This window comes from Zosterops lateralis (assembly GCF_965231275.1).
Source record: "Zosterops lateralis genome assembly, chromosome: 4".
Lineage (NCBI taxonomy): Eukaryota > Metazoa > Chordata > Aves > Passeriformes > Zosteropidae > Zosterops > Zosterops lateralis.
The window spans coordinates 39,385,194-39,409,117 of record NC_139765.1 but is presented as its reverse complement, the minus strand read 5'-3'; the positions used below and the strand labels follow the sequence as shown (position 1 = coordinate 39,409,117).

The 23,924-nt window shown below is 38.2% G+C and overlaps 1 protein-coding gene across 1 annotated transcript; it reads left to right on the top strand.

The window, feature by feature from the left end:
* The first annotated feature begins 1,866 nt into the window (after nt 1-1,866).
* NUP107 (nucleoporin 107) lies at nt 1,867-23,071 on the top strand. The gene is made up of 28 exons (XM_083858898.1): nt 1,867-1,921; nt 2,639-2,724; nt 3,692-3,781; nt 4,526-4,641; nt 5,039-5,165; nt 5,691-5,794; nt 6,282-6,409; nt 6,739-6,787; nt 7,980-8,051; nt 8,531-8,619; nt 9,429-9,507; nt 10,454-10,567; nt 11,455-11,545; nt 12,682-12,758; nt 13,280-13,339; nt 13,690-13,835; nt 13,945-13,993; nt 15,040-15,109; nt 15,548-15,666; nt 17,302-17,340; nt 17,771-17,921; nt 18,923-19,029; nt 19,980-20,082; nt 20,263-20,423; nt 20,619-20,744; nt 21,407-21,520; nt 21,800-21,967; nt 22,732-23,071. Exons 1-28 carry the CDS (start codon nt 1,914-1,916, stop codon nt 22,837-22,839), a joined length of 2,751 nt encoding a protein of 916 aa, XP_083715024.1. The 5' UTR covers nt 1,867-1,913; the 3' UTR covers nt 22,840-23,071.
* Nucleotides 23,072-23,924: the final 853 nt, after the last annotated feature.

Below are 23,924 nucleotides of genomic sequence, written 5' to 3'. Positions count from 1 at the left end.
AAAAAAAAAAAAAAAAGCGTTCCCTTCTGCTTCTTGGAACTGTAAGATGCTTTCATGAGATTTTCAGGGGTTTTTTTCTTCATTTTTCCCCCCTATTTCCATCTTGGTAGATGAATATGAAATGGGATGCCAGTCAAAAGGTACTGAAACACACCTCCAGGTTTTTACCCAGTTCCCCCTGCCTTCCCCCTTACTGGAGACTTTAAGGTACTTCCCCAGTCTGTACTTAAGAGAGGCTGTACGTTCTAAGACAAGTTCTCTCAAAGGCCCCAGTCTTTCAATCTTTTACAGGTTTGTTGGGTATGGTTTTTTGGTTTTGTTTGTTTGTTTGTTTTTGGGTTTTTTGTTGTTTGTTTGTTTGTTTTTGTTTGGGGTTTTTTGTTGTTGTTGTTGGGGTTTTTTTTTTCAAGTATGCATCCTGTCCTCTTAATTTCTCTTCAGACTTACTTCCTTTGCTTTGTTCTCATTTATCATTGGTTTGAATCAACCTGAGACGGCACACAAAGGAAGTATCTTCTCTGTCATCACTACGTTTCTCACTTGTTTGCTCTCTGCCCTGAGGCAGGGCGAGCCTGAGGGTGTGAGCTGTTAGCAAACGATTGATCCAGATACTGATTTGTGCATTACTCTGAGTTTCCCACTGCACTGGAGGCGATAATGCTACACTGTTTCAGTAGGATATATTGTGAGGTAAACTCTATTAAATACAAAGTACTGAACTAGGATGTAATAATTCCTTTAACATTCTTTTAGTTTTCTGTCATGATGAAGGTTGTTGCCTTTGCTTGTGCTTTCTTGAGTCTTCAAGACGGGGAGAACCATTTTTTGTTTGGTTGGTTGGGTTTTTTTTGGTTTTGGTGGCTGGTTGGTTGCGGTTTTTTTAATCCAAAATGACATTTCTTGAGTGAACTAATCTACTCTCTGTAGATCTTCTGCTTGCTTGTATTTCTGCATACCCAGTCTTCATCAGCTTTCTTCTTGTGAAGCCTTCTGAAGTTAGGGGCTCTGGCAGCTTCAGTGAGACCCTGTGCTTGGGCATTGTGGTATTTTGTCAGTATCTCAAGCAAGCTGGAGAACTTCAGACAGTATCTCTCACTTCTGCTGCCTTCTGCAGCTGTTGTCAGGTGTATCCTTCTGTCTAATTTGCCTCAAGTACCCCTCTGTAGCTGTAGCCCTAAAAATACCCAAGTGCTTGCAAGTGTATTTCAGAACTTCCCTGTCTACGTGAAAAGACTGGACAGTTTTCCTTGTCCCAGAGCCAACGAAACGAACCACGGTCTGTTGCACAGGCGTTTGTACTTACAAAGTAGTAACGATGTTGTTCTGTAGTTAAAATGTAGACTGAATTCATTTGTGGAAGGGAAGGGAGAGATAATTTCATAATTCTGTTAAGTTTGCCCAGCCTTGAAGGGTTGAGTGTTCCTGCATGGTGCTTACTTTACCCTTTAATGTTGGTGCCAGTAGATGAATTACACTGGGAGAAACGGGAAAGAAACAGAGGCGCGTTTGCAACTCGGTGAAAACAAACTCGTCATTGCCAAGGCCGGGACGGCGGCTGCTCCGGCCGAACGCGTACGGAACCCTTGGCAGGTCTGATCAGCCCTTTCCTGTGCGGCGAGATAACCCCGACAGCGCCTGACAGACACACTGCGGGTTGTTTCCCTTAAGCTCTGACCCGAACGCGGGCCCCGCCCCGGCCCCGGGCACTGTGAGAGAGCGGCCCCGCACCGGCCCCGCGCCCTGTCCGAGGGGAGCAGCCCCGCACCGGCGCCGCCGCTCCCCCTCGTTCCGCGGGCCGGGCCCGGGGCGGGCGGGGCGCCGGGCGGAAGGAGCCGTGTCCTTCCGGGGCAGGGGCCGGCGCTGGCGGCGGCGGGAAGGCCGAGCCCGGGCCCAGGCGCGCCGGGGCCGCGGCCATGGACAGGTGAGGACAGTGAGGGGCGGCGGCGGCCGGAGCCCCTGCCCGGGCCCGCTGCTGCCGGACGCGCCCGCAGCGAGGGGCGGGGGCGCACAGCGCGGGCGGCGAAACGCAGCGGCTGCGGCGCCTCTGAGCCTGCCGGAGGCGCTTTGTCACCCGGGAGCCTTAAGTCTGGCTGTTGCTTCTTGAGGGTATCTTTGGGTTAACCTGGAGCCGTGAGATGCCCGGGGGCCGCGAGGCCGGGCCTTGGCCAGGCCTGCTGAGGCCGCGCTGCCCCCGCAGCCCACCGGGAGCGGGTCTCTGCTCCCCGGGACTGGGAACGGGGCTTTCCCTGCGGAAAGACTGAGCTCTGCCAGCTGCGGTGACTGCCTTAGCCCAAGGAAAAATGCCTCTAGTGAGATCACGCCGTTCTTTCAATTTAGTTTTTTCAGTTCAAAATTGTATTTCCTACTGTTGCATCTTTTACTAGCTTTTTTTTTTTAATAGTAAAATGTTAGTTATGGTGTAGGAGGAACGAAGTCTGGGTTTCACGAAGGCCTGTTTCCCTGAGCTAATAAGCAGTGCTGAATTTCTGCAGAGGACGCTGGACATAAGTAGTAAGATTGGAGATGACCTAACACTTCAAGGTTCCTGGTTGTTGAGCTACTTTGGCGTGACAATAAGATCTTGGATGTCCTGCTTGCATTCACTTGCTTGTTTTGTGTCTGCGTTGCTGTTTTGTAGAAATGGTTTTGAAGACATGCCATCCCCCCACGATCCAGAGATGGTCAGACCTGGACGGAAGCAAGGCTCTCAGAAAAGAGTTTCTAGTATCCTTTTTCTGTGAAGAATTTTTGTCTTTAACTGCTGTGTTCACCAGGTGTGTATATTTTTAATACTGCTTTTATTTTCCTGGATGTATAAACTCAGGTGGTTGTCCACCCAGAGAACTATGTGAGACATAGATGACTCAATTTCTGAGCTTTTGAAAAAGAAAAATAAGCTTTCTTCATTATATCTTAATTTTATGGCTTTATGCTTATTTTTGTAGTATCAGAGTATTATGATGATCTTAACTTTCCATTCACTGTAATAGTGGGAGTAGTGCACAGACATAGATTTAAATTTCCATAGAAATTTTCCCCCTGCTTTTTTACAATAAGGAACCCCACACACACACTATATAGTTTGACAGCTAAGATAATGCTATTTTCATGGTTATGATAGCAAAGGAATCCAGTACTGTTGCTTGTTCTTCTGGGTTTTGCATCTGAAATAAAGGTGGTGAGATATTTGCCCTGATTATATTGCGCCTAAGAATCACAATGTTTCTGAATGCTGCTTATACAATCTACTGAAACTTATACAACTGCTTCTTAGTAAATCACACCTAGAGCACTGAACCTGGTTGCTGACAGGAAGAGGAAAAGTAGAGCAACAGAGCACTTGGAACCAAGAAAGGGAACATTTTTAAAAATGCATTCAGACTCAGATTTTCTTGTTATGGTTGATGTAGCATGGAGCAGAAGGATTCTTTTTGATCTGAGCCGCTGTGAGGAGTTCCTGTTGTGTTCATATTTCTGAACTTCACTTTGTGGTGTCCCTTTTAACCCTCCAGCCTTTAAGGTTATGAAACATTTTATGAAACTTTCTGTTACACTCTTAAAGACGAGATGTGTGATTTTCATAATGTTTGAGTTATGACAAAATATTTTTCCTTTCCAAGTAGTCACAGTCATTTGGAATAGATCCAAAAGTGTGTTTAGGAGAGTGTTTCTTAACTTGTTTATCAATCAGTTCTTACATCCCTGGATGACACTATTGGAAACATGACTCCTAAAAGCCAGTTTCTTTCCCGAACTCCTAATTCATTACTTCACCAGCCAGGTAAGACTGCTTGCTTGTTTGCTTACTGTTTAGTTAAAGGATTTATGTGCTTGTATTTAATAATTAATAACAATCCATTGGAAGGACATGGATGTGCTGTAATCCAGTGAAGGCCCACAAAGTTGATTAGTGCGTGAAGTGTCTGACATAAGAGGAGAGACTGAGGAGAGCTGGGATTGTTTATCCTGGGAAAGAGGTTGGGGGAGATCTTGTAAATATATATAAACATTTGATGGGATGGAGTGAAAAAAGCCAAGTTTTTTCTTGGTGCCCTGAAAAGTCAAGAGGCAATAGGCACAACAGCATATATAAGGAATTTTGTTTGGACATTTAAAAAAAAACCTTTTTTTTTTTACTCTAATGGTGGTTGAATGCTAGAACTGGTTGCCCAGATAGTCTATTGAGTCTCTGTCCTTGGAGATAAATAAAGCTGGACAAGGTCCTGAGCAATCTTTTCTAGTTGACACACCTTTGGGCTGCCTTTTGCTTTAAGGGTTTGGAAACCAATTTCCAAGAAAGAATGAGTGGAGATGTACTGCTCTTCATGCTCATGTGTGCTTACAATGAACGCTAGTAACTGAAGGTACATTGCCTATTTGGTGCATATATACAACCTGCTTTCAGGCTTCTATCTGCACTTCATAAGTACTTCAGTGTCTGTTAAAAATCTCTTTTGGAATTTCTGGATAGAGCAGAGTAGCTTTAAATACTTTCTCTTTTCAGAAAAGCCTCTTTCTCTTTCAGGCACTGCATTACATCGCAGCTCCATGAAGCCATCAGATATGTCTGCCATCCTGGGAACAGGAGGAAAATCTCCTCTCATTCTACCAAATTCAGGACTTTTTGGCAGTCTGTCAATGGTAGGATGGTTAGAGGACAGCATCTTTTTCTCTTTTGTCCCTGTGAAACATAAGAAGCTACAAGTTTAGTGTTTCTGTGTTGTTTGCTCCAAAGACAAGCTGTGAGTGGTGCAAGCTTGCTAGTACTGCTCTTGCTGCTTACTGCTGGTGTTATTTATTACTGTGTTGTTCTTTGAGATGATGCAGGGAGGAATAATTGAGGTTTATGAGGGCTCTCCAAATACACCATGTGTGTTAAGCTAGTCCTCATAAAGTCCTCATAAAGGCAGTTATTTTGCTATTAGTTTTTTAGGATTCTCTGTTTATATACTATTTATATAGAAGGAAAAAATTGTAGCTAGGCTTGTAATGTCTGAGATTATAATTTATTTTCTTTATGTTCTTGTTGTGGTTTTAGTTGGATGAAAGTAGCTGGACAATGGCGCTCTCACCTCAGCAGACAGGAATGTTTGTAAATGCAGACATGTCCAATATGACAGAAGATGTCACTGTGCTGCTGCGTGAGGATGATCCTGGGGAAGCTGGTGAGACAATCTAAAGTTTTACTAATAATTGATCCCAGTTCTGATTTGTGGGGTATAAATCTACATGTCCTTTTTAAAAATTTTCTATATTATTTTGTTGGTGTTTTTTAGTCAAAAGCAGTCTAGTTTTAAAAGTTCAGATAAGCACACTGTTCCACTCTATTGGAGTTTTGTGAGTTTGTGCTTTCTGCGGAACCTGTTTTGATGGAAGAAATGTGATGCTCTAGTGATGTGGGAAGCAAACTGGATTAGTTTTGTGGAGATACACAAATGGGTTTGCTGTTAAATTTCTTACAGGTGGTGTATTTACAGCAAAAGTTTTATAACTGACATAGCTCGTAGCTTCAGTATATCTTAGATAAATACTGTTGAGTTTGTGAGATAGTTCGTATCATCATTGTACTTGTATAAGTTTGCAAAAATGAGAAGTCTTGTCATCAGAAGGATGTTTTCATAGTCCAGTAGGGGCTTTTTTACCAAGTTGTGCTTCGCTAATATGACTGTTTCTTCTCATGTCTGTCCTAGCTACTATGAGCATGTACTCAGACTTTCTGCATTCCTTTCTGAAGCATACATCAACTACCATTTTCGATCTTGTGGATGAGTATGAAAATATTTGTAACAGTCAGGTAAGTAGTTACTTGGGTTTTTATTTACTTTATTTTCCATTCCTTTCCCAAAGCAGTACTGCTGTGAAGTCACAGTGCTTAACATACATACTTTAAATCTTCCAGCTTATGAGTCACTGAGCACCAGCATTTAGTGGCATCTCACTTTCCTCAAACACTGCTTTGGCACAAAAATACCCATGGTGTAGCTTGCTGAATACTAAAATTGTCATCTGACTGCTGTTCCATTGAAAGTGGCAAGTGGCGTTAAACATTAGCTGATGTATAAATGCTATTATTAGTAAGATGGATTAAAATGTACTTATTTCTCCCATGTATAAATAAATTAAATCATCGTATTATTATATGAATAAAATCATCACTTGAAGAGATGGTAATCAAACCCATTTGTTGGAAACGTTCAGGATAATAAAAAGATTCCTGTAATGGCTTAGGATAAAATACACCAATGGGCAATATTAACTTTGTATAAATTTATTTCCCACAGGTGAATATATTAGGGAAAATAGTTTATCGCGCAACTCCTGGACAGCAGAAGTTTTCCAAAACTGCCAGTGTCTTGTGGCTTCTCAAGCAGGAAATGGTAACTTGGAGACTGCTGTCCTCAATTTATAGGTAATTCCTTTGGAAAGCACAGTACTACATTTTTGTACTGAGATGACTTTCTTGGATAAATTTTTAATGAGTTTATAAATATGGTGTCAAGCAATTAAGTACCTATTAATAAGTTGTTTATAGAAGTAGGTTCTGATATAAATTCTGTCTATTAATTATCTATTTTCAAAAATGAAAGTTGTAAAGAAGAGTGTTCTTACTACCTTTGCAACTTCTAGTATTTTTAAGAACATTTTTGTCAAGTGTTTTTAAGCATTTATACTTAGGCATTTTGCTAAATTTTCTCAGCTTTTGTTTTAATCTTTAGTGTTTTGCACTTTTATTTCTAGAGACAGAATACAGTCTGCACTGGAAGATGAAACTGCATTTGATATCACTGTAAGTATGGACTCCTGGCATTTTTAAAGTGATATAAGAAGCTAAATAAGCAAAATATAGGGTAAATGCTTGTATTTTACTTTTACAATCTCAAAGTGGAAGTCACTCAAAATTCAAAAGTGAAAAATTAGACTGATTTTTATCAAGACAATTCATCTGTTGTGAAGAGTAAATATTCAGTTCTAAAGAGAGAATGCTAGTGTAAAAATTATTGTAAACTATTCTTTGTTTTGTTTCCATAAATATCCTGAGTTGGAAGGGATGCACAAGGATCATTGAGTCCTACTCCTGGCTCTGCACAGCACAACCCTAAATTCACTAGAAATAACTATTTATTTATTTATTTTTAAAAGCTGCATCAGTAGCTGTGACATTCCCATAGGTCAGAGGTAATTTTGCTTTGCTTAAAAGAAGAACATGTGGTCTCAAGCTGTCCAGCCTTTGCAGTCCCGATTCCAGTTTATCTCAAGAGAAATCCAAATTTTTTAACATTCCTGTTACAGCTGTAACAGCTTGTCTATGTCAATACAGTGCTTCCAGCTTTTGCTGCCAGAATGCGCTTAGCAAAAACGAAACAATAAGTAAAGTGACTCTGCCTGTGTAAAATTTATGATTGCAGATCTTTCTTCTCAGTCAAAAAATAGCTTCCCCTAGTATTTGCACTGCTGAGTTGTCAGTGTTAGACACTGTTGTGCCAAAAATACCCAGTTTCCTCCTAGCTGTGTTTTTTAGGAAAATGATCTTCTGTTCTCTTTTTATTGCAAATCTAGTGAAAGTTAAATTAATGCAGGATATCAGATAGAAGGGTCAGAGCCCTGGGGTTGTTAAAGTTTTTCACACTTTTTAATGCTAAATGTGTGTATGACCTTGGAAAATGTTATTTTTTAATTTAAAGTAACAAATGGGATTCAAGATAATATGCAGGCAGTGAAGAAATCAATCAATCTACTGTGTGGTTCTGTAGTCATTTATTTGTGAATTATATTTTAAGTCTCATTTTTACAGTTTTTAGTGTAATTGGATGTAAAAGATCAAATAAAACAATGTATAAGGCATTTATTTTTTAAAAAGAGAGAGGGTAAAGATAGCATACAGAAGTTGTAGCAAATTTTGGAATTAGTTCGATTTGATATTTCTGGTTTTGTGAAAATTTTCTTTTCCTTGAAGTAATAATCAGCTTTTTCTTAAACAGGCTTTAACTGCTAGTGAAAAAACAACTGTAGACAACTTGTTTCAGAAAGATTCACTTGTTCGACAAAGTCAGGTATGATGGAAAGTTTTTAATATGAGAATGCAAATAGATTAAATGTTCATAACACTGATAGTCTATGCACTTTTTGGGGTTGTTTCTAATACTTTTTTAAACTATTCATTCAAGTGTGTATTAATTGTATGCATAAAAATCATGCTCCATAGTTGCTAAAGATCAGAAAGGTTTTTCAGGCTATTTTGTAAAGGATGAAAGACTGAGAGCTGTTCCTATTTTCAGCATCTGTTACTGTTGCTCGTGATTGATAAGCTGTTAAGTAGCCATGTATTAAACTGCAGTATCCAGCGAGAAAGAGAGCTCAAGTGCCAACCACCTTTATATTGGATACTTAAAATGCAAGTGGAATAGTCTTCTGGATGTCTCAGCCTTTTAGTTGCCACTTAGATAACAAGTGGATCCAGAGATGAGAGGAAGGCAGTAAAAGTATTTTTGTTACATATTTGATTTAAAAATGCAATTTAAATTTATTCCAGCTGGTGGTGGATTGGCTAGAGAGCATTGCTAAGGATGAAATTGGGGACTTCTCCGATAATATTGAGTTTTATGCAAAAACAGTATATTGGTGAGTTCAGATTTCCTTTGATTATATACATTTTCCCATCAAGTGTAAGATTCAGAGTCACAGAATCACTCTTGAAGTGTTTTTTAAGATTGTTCTCTTCATTCACTTCCTTTCTTTAAATTTACGCATGTTAAAATTGAGACTTCTTACCTATCCACTGAAGTAAATCTCAGAAGTCAATTAATGCCTTTTGAGAGGCAAAGATGAAAGGAAAAACCATGAAACCATTTTAACTTAATCTTTGTCTGGCTTTAGTTTTGCCTAAGTGCTTATCATTTTGTGTCATTGACCTTTCACCAGAAGCATTGTCACCTTTATTATCACTGATGGGTTTTATGGCAGAATGGACCAAAGGCCACCTTTTAATGCTAGATGCCTGGAATAAACCTGCTTTTAATGGCTGGTGAATACAGTCTTTTGGAATTGTGTGTTTATTCTCAGTTAAATTTCTGTCCCAGACTGACTCTATAGTGAATGCTAAGGGGAAAATTCACTTATGCAGAAATCAGTTAATAGTTGAATGATTGAAATAACATATGAAATATGAACATTCATGAAATAACATGAATGATTGAAATAACAGATGCTTCTGAAAGAAATCAAATGTATGTGCATTAATTCAAATATTGTACTTGTTGTGAAGAGTTATGTTTTCACAACACTAGCAGAGTCCATTGATACATCAACCAAACCAAGTGTCTGGTTCTGTAAACATACGCATGAAACAAAATATATCTTTCAATATTTGTCTTATTAAAAGATGCTTGCTAAAAAATATATTTTTCTGTAAAACATTTCACTGCTTTCAGGGATAACACACTACACTCCCTGAAGCAGCGACAGTCAAGTACATACATGGGAAGTTCTCGTCCTCTGGTAACAGAATTGGTAAGTATTATATAAAACTATGGCTTGGCTTCAAAATGGGCTAGAGAGAGTATATATGCTATCTTCACAGATTCCCACCAGTTCTTAGAGAGTTGTGCTGTCTAAAAATAGTTATAGTATCTAAAAATTGCTACAGAAATTTTGAGCACCTCAAAAATTCTTTTCAGGACCACTGTGGACTTGTGTTTTCTTTCAGCAATCACTTCCATACTCCCACCCTCCCTCACAAGTACATGTGATCTACTTGGTGAAGTAATGGCTTTATTTTGACTTTTTATGTCTGAAACAAACTCCTGTTCCTAACCAGAAAAGTTTATAAAACTCCTTGGGAGTCCTTGCAGATAAGGGAATGCTGTCTTTATGCAGTAACTAGTAAAATGAAGTCAAGTCCTAATTCAATACTTTCAGAGCTCTATAATAAAAGCTAATAGGAGAGAAGTCAAGGAAAGAAAGGACTGTCCATTAGAACGAGGTGATGAACTGCCTCAGTGACAGCAAAGCAGCCGTAGAAGATTAATTCAATTGGGGAGTGATCTGAGGTATTGATTGGCTTTAGAAAATCTCTTTGGATTAAGTAGAAGCAAGTGCAGCTGTTGTGAAAAACCTTCTCAGATAGAAGGTGGAGGAGGAGAAAGTCTGGTAGGCAGATAGACAGAAGGGCAAAGGATGTTTGAAGGTGAGAAGTGATGGAAGATAAGAAAATTGGGGCAAATAACAAGGCAGTGGAGTAAATTAATTGCATTGACTCCTTCTGACAGAAACAGTGACAGAAGAGGAATGAAAGAAATCAGAGGAAAAACAGAAGCATCATGCTCAGTATTACATGGGTTGTACAGATTGTTGTGCCAACATGAAAAAGTGACTCCAAATTATGAAACAGGGCAGGATGTTAATGGAAGAGACATAGAGGTATTGTGTAGATGAGTGATGACTTTTTTCCTTGCAGGATCCAGATGCTCCTATTCGACAGAAACTGCCACTTGATGATTTGGACCAAGAAGATGATGCAAGGTTGTTGAAGTATCTCTTCACTCTCATCAGAGCAGGAATGACAGATGAGGTAGTGTAAGTTTTAATTACATAAACATAAATATCTTACTGTTAAAGCCAATAAGCTTTGTACTAAAATATCTATTTACATTTGGCTTGTAGTGATTCAGTTTTCAGTTTGTTGTCAATACTGACTGCCAGATTAGCGTTTTAATCAAATTTGCTTTTAGTGAAGTCATTTTGGGTGTAGAATAGATGTTATGGAAAAAAAGTAGTTTTGGGTGTTTGGATTGTTTGATGATATTTTTTCAGTGTTGTGTTTTGATACTAAATACTGCCAAGACAAACACACAGAATACTTTAAAGAGCTTCCTAATTGTGTCTCTGATCATCAGTGGAGTATCAGACGTGCCTACATAATGATATTTGAGTAATTGGGAGGAAAGGGGATTTGAGATTCTTGTGCCAGAGACCTTAACTGAGGACTGTGGTTACTTGCTCATATTCTGTTCCAATATGGTGCACATCTGTTCATTTTCTGATGGTGTGGGAACATGAGCATATTGCTGCAGGGCAAAGTGAGCAGAAATTTGCAACTTCAGTTGAAGTTGGGAAGGCTAAGAGAACTGGGAAAGTAGATGCTGCATGAAGACAACGATTAAACAAAAGGGCTGTGCTTGACACTAAATTACCAGAATGATGTATAACAGCTGTCTAGCTAACAAAGATGAGGCTGTAGCACATTTCTTACGTTGCTGTAAATACTGACTGAAAAACTAAAAATTTCAGTGAAGAAAGATGACATTTGCTTTGAAATCTTTCAGTCGTTTTGAGTTTAAGTTCCTCTGTACTTATTTTTCACATAGAATCTCTACGCAAATTGGCTATTTTAATGATAATCACATTTTTAAGAAGAAACCTTGAAGTGTGTTGCTGAGAAAATGCATTATTTTTCAGGCACAACGCTTATGCAAACGATGTGGTCAGGCCTGGAGAGCTGCAACATTGGAAGGCTGGAAATTGTATCATGATCCTAACATAAATGGAGGTATCTGCTCCAAAGTACATTCCAGACAGATACAAAAATACTAAGATCTCATAGTATCTGTCTGTGACAAAGAGAAATAGTTCTTTCTTTTCAGTTGATGAGCCTTTTTTGGTATCTGGAATATTTTACTGTGTCTGTTGAACATGTGAAAAATAACATGAAATTATTTTAGTTGAAAGTAAGTTCATTGAATCCATCTACACATGCTAAAGCCACTCTTTTTCCTAAAGTCAAATGTACTCACTAGGAAATAGATGTCTCAGAGTTCTGTACAGATCTTCTCCACCTCCATATAATATTTGGGTCTGTATTTTCTCGGCATCTGGCTTATGCCACCTGGCACACATTGGCTTATAGACTCAAATTGGACTATGTACCCAGCTCCAGAAAGGTGTAGTAGGACTAAAGTTCAGCAAACATAAATGCAGGAGAAAGAGATGCTTTTAAAATATTTGAAAATTGTAGAGTACTTTTCTCCTTGGTTCTTTGCACATGGTTCCCCATTTTTTACACAGTACCTTGCTTCTCTCTCTGTTCACTACACTGCAGGATTTAGCAAGGAATTTAAGAATGATTCTAAGTGTTGTTTATAACTGAGTGTGAACGGCCTAATGCTTTCCTTCTTTTCCAGTCCTGATAGACTGTTGCTTTTATCTGCATGTCACACCCCTCTCCTAGCTTTGTTTTGAGTCTGCCTGCCTAACCTTGTTATGCAGGTATAAATGCCTGTGCACATGCATGCAAAATAGCAGCACTGAAGCAGTGATATTTAAGAAGCTTTGATTAAGATATAAATATTCTTTTTTTCCCCTTAACTTTGTTTTTTTCCAAATGTAGACACTGTAGGTATATTACAGTCAAAAGCATTATGTTTTTCAAAGCTAGATAGCAGCCAAGTTTTTAAATTACTGTAACTTATAGATACAAATTCACCAAACTACCCAGAAAAGCCACCTTGCAGTCCAGTCAAAAGCATCAAAATATTTCAGGAAGAGTCCTAAAGGGATTGAAATTGTGCTATGAAAATAAAATAGACTTCACTGTTTTTTAGACATTAGTGGATTCTCTTTTTTTAATAACACTTTCTTTTTCCTTTCCCCCTCATTTTATTTTTTTAAATTATTCTTTGCATGTAGGAAAAGAGCTGGAGCCTGTTGAAGGCAATCCATACAGGTGCATTTGGAAAATAAGTTGCTGGCGCATGGCTGAAGAGGTAAGACAGTGCTGCTTCTCTTTCTATTAATACATAAGTTTGAACTTTTCTGAACTCTGAAATGGGATTTTAAGTAAACATTCCCACTCTGTCTTTGCTGCTTAGAGGATTCACAATTAATGCTTCTAAGAGGACTTCTGAAATACCATATTTATGTATTGTGAGAAATGTACATAATCAGCACCATGTTTTCGGGAAACATCTGCCTTTTTTTTCTGGTTGAAAGTAAAACCCCTGACACTGACTTTCATCTTGACTTAATTGAATGGGAAAGAGAAAACGTTGCTGTCTTTCCAGGTCAATGTAAATTTTTCAGTTAAGTTACAAGAGGATGCTAGTGAAGGGAAAGTCACTTGCTGTTCTTGTTTTGGCTCCCTGTGTATCCTGTGATTTTGCAACTTTACTTGGAATCTGTTAAAAGGAACATTTTGCAATGTATTAATCTCTAATAAAATATAAAATGACTAGAAAACTTAAATGCTTTGTAATTTAAAGGTGTGTGTTTTTATTGTTTATTTTAGGAGCAGTTTAATAGATACGAAAGAGCAATCTATGCAGCCCTAAGTGGAAACCTCAAACAGGTATGTCAAGCCCCTTAGTTAAGCAGTGTTTAGTAGTTGTGCATTTCCTTTCTCATATGTGACAGTGATATCATCAGAATTATTGCAGTTACTGGTTTCTGTACTTTTAAAGATCTAGTAAACAGAAAAATGGCAAACATTGCTGCTTTAGTAGACATGCTGTTTGTAATACTGACATGTCTTAATTAAATATATGATAAACTTTTCAGTCAAGGAAAGGCTGCTGTTTAAGGTGGTTACTGCACTGCTTTGGTGCCTGAAAATCTGATCTTAAATTAGAGTTACTCTGTTTGGATTATGATGTTTCTCCATCTCTTGATAATTTTTACTCTGTGTTTTTTAATATGTAGCTTCTTCCAGTTTGTGATACCTGGGAAGATACTGTTTGGGCGTATTTCAGGGTCATGGTGGACACTCTAGTTGAGCAGGAAATACGAACCTCAGTAGTAACTGCAGAGGAGATGGAAGAGCTCCCTAGAGATTATTTAGAAACAAAGTAAGTGTCAAGTAAAATTATGCTGCTACTATACTCAACACAGCATCCTGTATGGAATCTGTGGAATATTCAAGGTAACATTTTTTGTCTTTTCTTTCTTGCTTTGAAGCTGGACTTCAGAAAAAGTTTTTGAAGAACTTCAGGCAACAGACAAAAGGGTACGTAGTAATTGCAGTGTTTCTCCTCACTGCTTACCATTTTTAGTTATTCACTGGGTTCTGCTTTTTACTGCACTCTTTATTAAAATGCTCAAATATGCACAATGACTAATTTGTTTCATATTTTCTATCCCCAAAAATGTGTGATTTCCCAATTCAAATAGATTTTTCTTCATGCTACTACCTCTTAACAGTAAAAGTGATACAGATTTTTTGTTGCCCTGCCCTGTATATGCCAAACTAGCTGTCAAATGTTCTCAGACATACAAAGCAAACAGAGTAAATCAACTATTCAACACTTCAATAAAATGCTTAAAATCGATTACATTCCATTTTCCTCACAGGAGGTTTGGGTGCGTATTTCAGAACAGGCTTTTCAAAATCTAAAAGCGTATTTGCTTAGACTGATACTTCTTTACTTTTAGCACTCAAAATACTCAATTCATGTAAGATATGGATACATAACTTACAGGTTAATTTTGCAGTGATTAAATTGAAACTACACTTACTTTTTTTGGTGGAATGGACACATGGCATTTATCATATTGCTAAAACAAAGACATGCAGTCAGCTACAGATACAGCCAGCTGTATTTGCCATTGCAACATAGTGCAATGCTCACCATAAAGCAGATTTACAGATGTGCTTGGATTGCATTTCATGCATTAATGTATTAATTCCTCTGGGGAGAGGGTGGAATTTCTTCCTGAAGTAACTTTCACAGGACTTCTGTGATTTTTGTAAATCTTATCTGTAACATTGTTTATTCTCCTCTTCAGAGCAAAAAGCCCTTAGTGTTGGATGTCTTCCATGAAAGTATTAACTGCATAGATCTGTATTCCAGTTCTTTCTTTCAGTTGTTGATGTTCTTGTAATTAGATGTGGAGCCAAGTGCCTTTTCTCTTGCTCTTTATGAAGAATACCCTTTGAAATAGGATAGCTTTTTTCCCCTGAGGAACCTTTGCTTTATTTATGTGTTTGTTTTCTTCATACATTATGCTAGAAGATTTATTCAAAGTTTGAATTTTCTTTTTTTTTGTCTCCAGAGGATTATAGAGGAGAATCAAGAACACTATCATGTGATTCAGAAATTCATTATACTTGGAGATGTGGATGGTAAGCATTTTTTTAAGTGATGTTTTTATTGTCAACTGACTACGTTATTTTGAGGGACCTTTCCAGAAACTTCTCTATGAATGGATTTTTGGAAGCACATGGTAGGCAAGCTCTGCATTAAAGCTATGCTGTAATCAAGAATTGTAGGGACAGTTAGACCTGCAAGGTGGTTTTCAAAGAAGTAATGGAATCATGTAAATGTGTCAGGATACATGCCAGACTATAGCTGTAACTTCTGAGAAATGTTGGAATACGTGCAGTACATTTTTAAGCCAAACAGCTACATCTTTCCAAAATTGTGCTGTTCTGTTTTGTCAGACTTCTGAGACTTAATTACATTTGTTGAATAAACACATAATTTTGAAATATTTCCTAGGTGTTTTTTTTTTCTTTTTCTCCATGGTGTGGCTAATGCAGACATTTCCTTGGTGGTTGTAGGTTTGATGGAAGAAGTCAGCAGGTGGCTTTCCAAAGACAGAAGTGTGCTCCCAGGACACCTCCTTCGTTTCATGACACATCTTATTCTGTTTTTCCGCACTTTGGGTATGCAGACTAAGGTCAGTTCACCTGTACTTGATTTGCTGTCACAGCAGTAGCCAGTCTTTGAAGTAGAAATGCTTGTGCGCAAATACATAGATGACGTAGAGTGATGGTAAATTACTACCAGGCTGAGGAGGAGCTGCATGCTTAAATAACGTATTTGTTGATCTTGGAGCCTAAAAGAGAAAAAACCATCCTCCTCCTTTCTAGCTGAGCTTAAAAATTGGGGTTTGAGGATGGTGGATTTTACTCAGAAGCTCTTTATTGAAAAAGTCCTGAGTCAAACTTCAGTGTTAGGCTTACTTATGGCAGCCAAGATGTCTTGAATATAACCTTTTCTCATAGACAATTACTGGAATGGTACCTATTGCTGCTCTAAGCTCATAAATGCTCTTGCTTAAGGTACTTAGTACCAGCTGAAAATTTCTTATTATCTCCAAGTATAAAGTAAATATAGCCTACTACCTACCTGGCCTGTTTATGCTGAATACACAGATGGGTCACAGCTGTAATTACTAATTTCTGACAGTATCACAAGTAATTTGAGGCTCTCCTTTTCTACTGTTTTAAAATTTAGAAGCTGTTATGTATCAAGTAAGTTTCTGAATGTAACCTCTTTTGGGAAAATGTGTGTTTTCATTATATGATTTAAATACAGCTCTGAGTTATTGTTTATTCATGCTTCCAATCATTTCTTGAGTTCCTTGGGGAAATTTGTTTTGAAGTCAGTTAACATTTAGCTAAATAAAAGGAGTGTGTGTGTATGTATACTAATTTTTTAGCTAGAATCAAAATTTAAAGACTTAAAGAGTAGGTCTTTAAGCTAAAGTGCAGTAGAACTAGCCATTAGCATATGTTTGACAGAAGAGACAAAAAAGGTGCAATTTCCTACATGAATTCCATTGTGGGAATTTGTACCAGTTGATTCTATCTTTATGGTTTCGGAGTAGATAAATTTATTGTATGATTACTTGATCAACCCTCAGTGGACTTCATGGGGAAGAGGCAGAAGTGCAAGTTTATATGACGTTTATTGTATATTGATTGTATACATTTTATATATATATATATATATTTTATATATATATATATATATGCTTAGATGAAGGTCTTCAGTTTACACATATGAAATTAAAATTATAATTCCTGAGAAGAACAAACCCTTGAGTCTTGGCTAAAGCAATTTCAGGCACTTGGACTTTAGTGGTTGTTTAGTATAGGCTATTCCAGATGAGTCAGGTGATATTTATACCCTGTTACATTACCATTTTCTATAATAAAACAGGGCATGTAGTACACTGCAGTAGTAATCTGTGAATCTGTGTACCTGGCATTTTGTTTATTAATTTAAAAAATACGATAAAATGGAAATATTTAAAAATCATGTGAAAAGTAACATTCCAGTTAGATTATATTATCCAGTTGCTGAAAAAGAAAATCCTTGGAACACTATATCTTTGAATCAGAAGACATGCTTTTTTTAATCATGCTCCAAGAGAAACAGTTCTTCCAGTTGAGCCTGTTTGTGTAAATTATTGAGGCAGAAAAAGGCAAATAACCTTGTGTCTGTTTTAATAGTGATAGCCTGTCAAGTAGCTTTTTTTTTTCACATTGTCTGATTTAAAATTGAATTTATATTTGTTTCCAATAAGGAGGAGGTTTCTGTTGAAGTCCTGAAGACCTACATTCAGGTAAGTTTTCAGAATGTTTGTTTTCTCTAATGTAATTTAGATGTAAAGGAGGAAGAAAAGCAGACTTAAGGTTACAGGATGATAAGAGCTATGGTGCAGCTAATGCTCTTTTCTCAGGGGACACATGGAAGCTTGCCTAATACGCAAAGTCTCTGTCAGCAGTTCTTAAATAAGAGACAGTTTTATTGATTCTTGTTTAGAAGTGGAGTGGAATCTTCCTGTATCAGAATAAATTAATTGTAAATTTGTTACACATTTTTGAGTTTACCCAGTACATGTTTTTACTTAAGTGTAAACACTTAGGTATTTACACTAAGGAATACAGTATGCATATCTGTGATACATTTTTTATATATTAGTGGATATCTTCTATATATTTGCTTCTTATGTATTTGCTTCTCATTCTGTATGTTTGTTTTGTACTGTGCAGCGGTTGGTGTCTGAGAAGTACACAGATTTAATAGCATTTTATGTCAGCCACCTGCCCCCAGAGCTCGCTGTGGCTCAGTACGCTTTATTCCTTGAAGATGTTACTGAGAGTGATCAACGCCACCACTGCCTTGAATTAGCAAAAGAAGCAGGTGAGAGACCCTGATAGTCCCATTATCATTTTATATCCTGGGCTATTTTGAGTTTCAGTAGTTTTTGCTCCAAAACCTAGCTGTGAATATGATACTCTTTCCTTCCCGTGTCTCTCTGTTTTTCAGTTAAATAACATTAATTTGCTGCTCACTTCTTCAAGTAGGTGTATTTGTGTGCTTTCATTAACCTGGAATTGTTTAAACTAAATATCACTGTCTCTGGGTTATGTCCAAACATACCAGGAAGTAAATGCCAGCTGCCTGTCTCAAATACATGTTCTGAAGCTTAACATGGTCGTATTATTTCAGAGAACTAATTATAAAAATACATACCTCTTTGTGGATTTAGGAAGGTTATGAGTATCTTGAATTTTTTATCCTATTTATAATGCTTTTTCTTAGCCATGATGGGTTGTTTGCATTAATTGTAAACTTCCTTCCAGGCCTGTACATGAAACTAGAAGGGATTACAATGGAGCAGCACACTGTCCATTGCTTGACAATGCCTCTGTGCCACTCAGAATATGTAAAGAAGCAGATTTCCTGCAGATTTCAGTGTCTTAACTTCATTTTTCAGTCATTTTCTTTTAAACTCAGCTAAGGTTTCAAAAATAAAACATCCTGCTTAAGCATCTGTAAAAGAACTATTCTGAGCTTTTCCTGGTACATTCCTGTCAAATCATAGTCTTGCTGTCAGAATTGTAGCAATCAGTGATCTTAGCAGATGTATCTGTATACTGTCTTCAGCACAGACTGAAAAACTTACTAGTTATCTTATTCTCATATTTGATATTTTCTGTTATATCAAATTTTGTTCTTGTAAAATACCCACAATAAACTACATAGTGCAAAAGCTTATAATTTACTCTGACAATGTGTGTGTGAACAGACTGATAAGAATTACCAGTAGTAAGGAATAAGTTCAACAACTGGAGTCTGAAATCCAGTTTGTGTCAAGTAAGAATTCACAATAGTTCTTACACAGTTCTCTTTTACCCCAGGTCTGGACGTTGCGACCATAACAAAAACTGTTGTTGAAAACATCCGCAAGAAGGACGCTGGGGAGTTCAGCCACCATGACCAGGTGCTGGACGCGGGCACAACGGAGGTGAGCGCTTCACAGAGCCGATAGTCCCCTTTGCCATCAGCTACTGAGTTTTGACCACATTTCAGCCATGTTTTTCTTTCAACAATGGTGAAAATTGCCTTGAAAAAGCCTATGAAGGAAGTGCACTTTTCATGTGACCAAGTGAGGATATTGCACAAATCTGTGTCTCTGTTTCTACTTCTCCTTGCTCTTTGGGTGTGTGCTTACCAGCAGCCCTGCCCTATGCAAACATTAAGTGAAGATAAGGCCCTTGAAATGTCTGCAGCGCCCTGTGTTGTAGCTGGGAGTAGGATGTTGTTGTAGCCTCTACAGTTTTTGAGGATTAATACTTTATATCTCAGATGTACCTTTAAAATGCTGAAGTGGCATTTCTAGCTACAGCAGACGCTGCTTTTGCTGACAGTTTCCTTGTCACTGCTACTGAGCATTGGTTGGATCCAATAATGGATCCAACTTGCTGTTTAGGGACAGCAAGGTAATGTTAATAGGCTCTATTCAAAGTACTGTTTAGAAAGCAACTGATCATTTGCAAATTTGTGGTAATGTTTTGGCTGTTCAGTATGAGTTTTAGCTCTCTAAGACAAAAAGGTAGTTTATCTACACACAAGAGTTGGAAAACTGTGGTTGCAGGCTCACAGCACCCCTGAAGATTATAGCAAGAGCTCTATAAAATATGTTGGTACAGTGTATTTTTGTACTAAAATTTGAGGAAAACACATCATAATCCATAAAAAATGTTGAGAGATGATGCTCTGAATATCTTGGAAATGCTTAGAAATTAATTTTTTGTTATTTCAGATGGCAGAGATTTTACAAGCTTTTGAATAAAGCAATCCTTGTTACTATGTTGTAATGCTTTCCAAACTTGTGTATTTCCCTGATCAGATCTGATGTGTGTTACATCAGCTGTGGCTTGAAATGGTGGTGAATCTCTTTGTTGGTTTTTACAGGCGGATCAGCTGAAAATAGATGTGATTGACTGGCTCGTATTCGATCCTGCACAGAGGGCAGAAGCACTTAAACAAAGCAATGCAATCATGAGGAAATTCTTGGGTACTAAGCTTCACAAATATTGTAGACTTATTTTTAAATGTTGGTTTTGTTCTCATTGTCTCTTGGCACTATATTTGCTATAACTTTGGATCTAGTCTATTAAAAAGCATGGGTTTGCCAGCTTAAGAAGATGAGGTATGGAAATTGCAAGGCTCTGATACCCAGTTCACATTCTCGTAGCATCCAAGAAACACGAAGCTGCAAAAGATGTGTTTGTGAAGATTCCCCAAGACTCTATAGCAGAAATATATAACCAGTGGGAAGAGCAGGGAATGGATACTCCGCTTCCAGCTGAAGATGACAATGCTATCCGGGAACATTTATGTATTCGTGCCTATTTGGTGAGTTTCAAATATGCAATATTCCAAGTTATTATTTAGAAGTACTGGTGGCTTTGCCTTGATGGTGGAACTTTAGCTTTGTCCATTTGATTTAATTTAATTTGATTCTTTGATGCATTAAACCTGTGCATGTAATGACATTCTGATTATTAGATAAGTCAAAAATACCCAAACATTGTTTCCAATGCAATCCAGGAAGCCCATGAAACCTTTAATGAATGGTTTAAACACATGAACTCAGCTCCACAGAAGCCTTCCTTGTTACCACAAGCAAGTTTCACTGAGAAAGTGGCCCATGAACATAAAGAAAAGAAGTATGAGGTAGGTGGAAGTCCACCTTATTTACTGTAAACCATTACGTTCTTGTTTTAGAGGCAGTCTAATTTAATGAAACACAGTAGAAGACTGCTATTTCATATTATTTAAGGATTCTATTATAAATTATTTTTACGTTGAGAGAGTGAGACAGTAGAATAAGGCCACTGCACAATAAATTCTGTTTTTTTGATGACTCAGCTTTACATAAAGTATTGTAATGTAATGTTTAATATTATGTGTTGATTGTGAGTGTTTTTAGTAAATGTGAGCACTTTACTTTGCTATTAACTCTGTTGAGTATTATCACCTTTTTTTTTTTCTAAATGATGTTGCAGTTCTGTTTTGACTGAAGTTCTTTTTGCAGGTCTGGCCGGTAAAAATATGCCGTAGTCAGTTAATAAAACATTTGTTTTATAAGCATGGCAGAATAGGTTGTTTAAAATTATCTTCCTCTAGTGGCTTTGCTTCTGAACAACCTGTCTGACTCTCTGGACAGGGCATTAAAGCAAGGATGGAAATAGCTGTTAGCAGCAGGCTTTTAAGTTTTAGCCACCAGCTGAAGATTCTAATTTGAATTGGAGCTGCACTGCCTGTTGCAGTCTGTTTTAAAATAGGCTTGGAAATTATCCTGTTCTGCAGTAGTTTATTTTTTGTTTCTTTGCCAGATGGATTATGGCATTTGGAAAGGCCTCTTGGATGCTCTTACAGCTGATGCAAAGGAGAAAATGTACAATGTGTTGCTCTTTGTTGATGGTGGATGGATGGTCGATGTCAGAGAGGTAAAATGAGTTTTTATGTCATGACACAGACCACAAAGTGCAGATGATATGTACCTTTGTCACATTTAGTTTCATGTGTTCCTGTTTAATTGGCTCTGGCCTTGCTGTGAGCATTTAAAGCTTGCTCCCCTTAGTTACCATACAGATCCTATCTGACAGTCCACTCCAGGCTGCTTGGGTCAGTTTTCTGCCTCCGACAGTACCAATTGTGTGGTTATGCTGAGTTGCCTGTTAAAGGTAGGTTTTCATAACACAAATGTGTTCTTTTGCTCTGGTAAGGATGCCGAGGACGACCCTGAGCGAAGCCACCAGATGATCCTGCTGCGGAAGCTGTGTCTGCCCATGATGTGCTTTTTGCTGCACACGGTGCTGCACAGCACGGGGCAGCACCAGGAGTGCCTGCGCCTCGCTGACATGGTGGCCTCGGAGCGCCACAAGCTGTACACGGTGAGCTGGGCAGGGCTGCCAGCAGCCTGCCTTGCATTAAACCTCTGTGGGTTGCCTGGGGAAAAAGCTTCTGTATAGAGACGAAGACACCATATGTTCCTTAACATCCTAAGTTTCTTCATTGCTTCCCATTCACTGCAGTAGTAAAAGGTGTTTCCTTGTGTTATGACTTAAGGAATCAAAGACTTTAGCTTTGAAACATTGAGGATAACGACTGGTGTTCTGACAACCAGTTTTGAGTACCACAATTACTAGTTTTTGGATGGGGGCTATTGAATTTTAACTTCATGATCTTAAAGGTCTTTACCAGCCTAAATGATTCTGTGATTCTAAGTTTAGCTGTAGAATTGTAATTGATTTCTTTATTTCCATTAAATTTCAAACACTATATAAGCAGGTTTTGGTTTAGAGCATTTGGTTTACCCATGGCCATCTTTGCATCCAAAAGCCTGAAAAACACTCCCAAAATGAGTCAGAGCTATCTTGAGCCTCCCTTCACGTTTTGTATGCTGCTACTAACCTCCCGCGTCTTACTAAATGTCCTTCTGAAATGCCTGATTATCACACTATTTTAAATAGTAATAAATAATCAAATGGAAAAATAGTAACTTTATTAACCACCACTTACTTTTTTGTATCAGTGATATTTATAAATAGCATATATATACTATATATATTATGTATTTATATATATATATAACAAAATATATTTCTATATATAAATATAACTACATAATGTTTGGTTTCTTATTATTTATTCTTAGGTATTTTCAAAAGAAGAACTCCGAAAGCTTCTGCAGAAGCTGAGGGAATCTTCTCTGATACTTCTGGACCAGGATCTTGATCCTTTGGGATATGAAATTCAGTCATAAGTTTTCATGTAGATACTTGCAAAAACTTCTGAGCATGGACATTCTGGTTATTCACAAAACAAACAAGAGACTCCCAACAGAATCATTACTTGGACAAAGTGTTCTCTTTTCGTGGGGTAAAAAACCCCAACCTTCAGATTTCAATTTAAACTTGAAAAAAGTATGACCAACTTCAGAGATGTTATTTGTTATACAATCTTTTTCATATTTTTTTCCTAATAAAAGTGCTTGAAAATGAGAAAATGTTTGTTCATTTTAATCTAAAACATCATTATATAGATCTGCTGATTGTATGAACTTCCTTAATCTATTTGCTGCATGCCAAAAAGAGCTGTCTCTAGACTGGAGACAGTACTTAGCATTAAAATGTGCATGGAATACAGGGGGAAGAAAAGTGACGCTGCTGGAAGGTGTACGGAGAAAGCAGGGGAGAAAAAAACAGACACACTGCAGGAAAGGAAAACCAAACAGCAGAAGTGAGGGGTTACTTCCAACCCTTGAGAAGAGAAAGCAGCCTTGCTTCATGACCTGTGCTGTTCTCTGGTATATGAATGCTGATGAAATCCTGAACCAGAGGAAAGATGATTGTATATTGAAACCTCCCGTTTGAGATTTTGTAGTTTATTTTGAAAGTTTGTTCTGCCCCCATTTACATGTGTAGACATATGTTTAGCTGGCTTTCCCCTAACAAGACGGAGTGCAGAGGACACATAGTGCAGTTAGGCAGGAATTTTGGCTCCTTCACCCAAGTCAGTGTCTCTTGACACCTGACAGAGAACGTACTTTGTGCTGTACATCTGGAGGAGACTCCGTGTTTGTGGAAATGCCCAGTCCAGTTGCGGAGAGTTACTGGTGGCTTGGAGCCAACGTGCATTTCTGCGCCTGGGGGCTGTTGGGCAGGAGGTGGGGCGCACAGGCACACAGACACGGCACACCACACGCACACAGGCGCACACACACACAGACGCACCCAGGCTGTCCCCCGCCCCTCGGTGCGGCCCGGGGCGGGCGGGGCGGGGCCGTTCCCGTGGGCGGGGCCACCGGAAGGCGCGCGCGCGTGTCCCGGCGGGCGGGGCGGGAGGCGG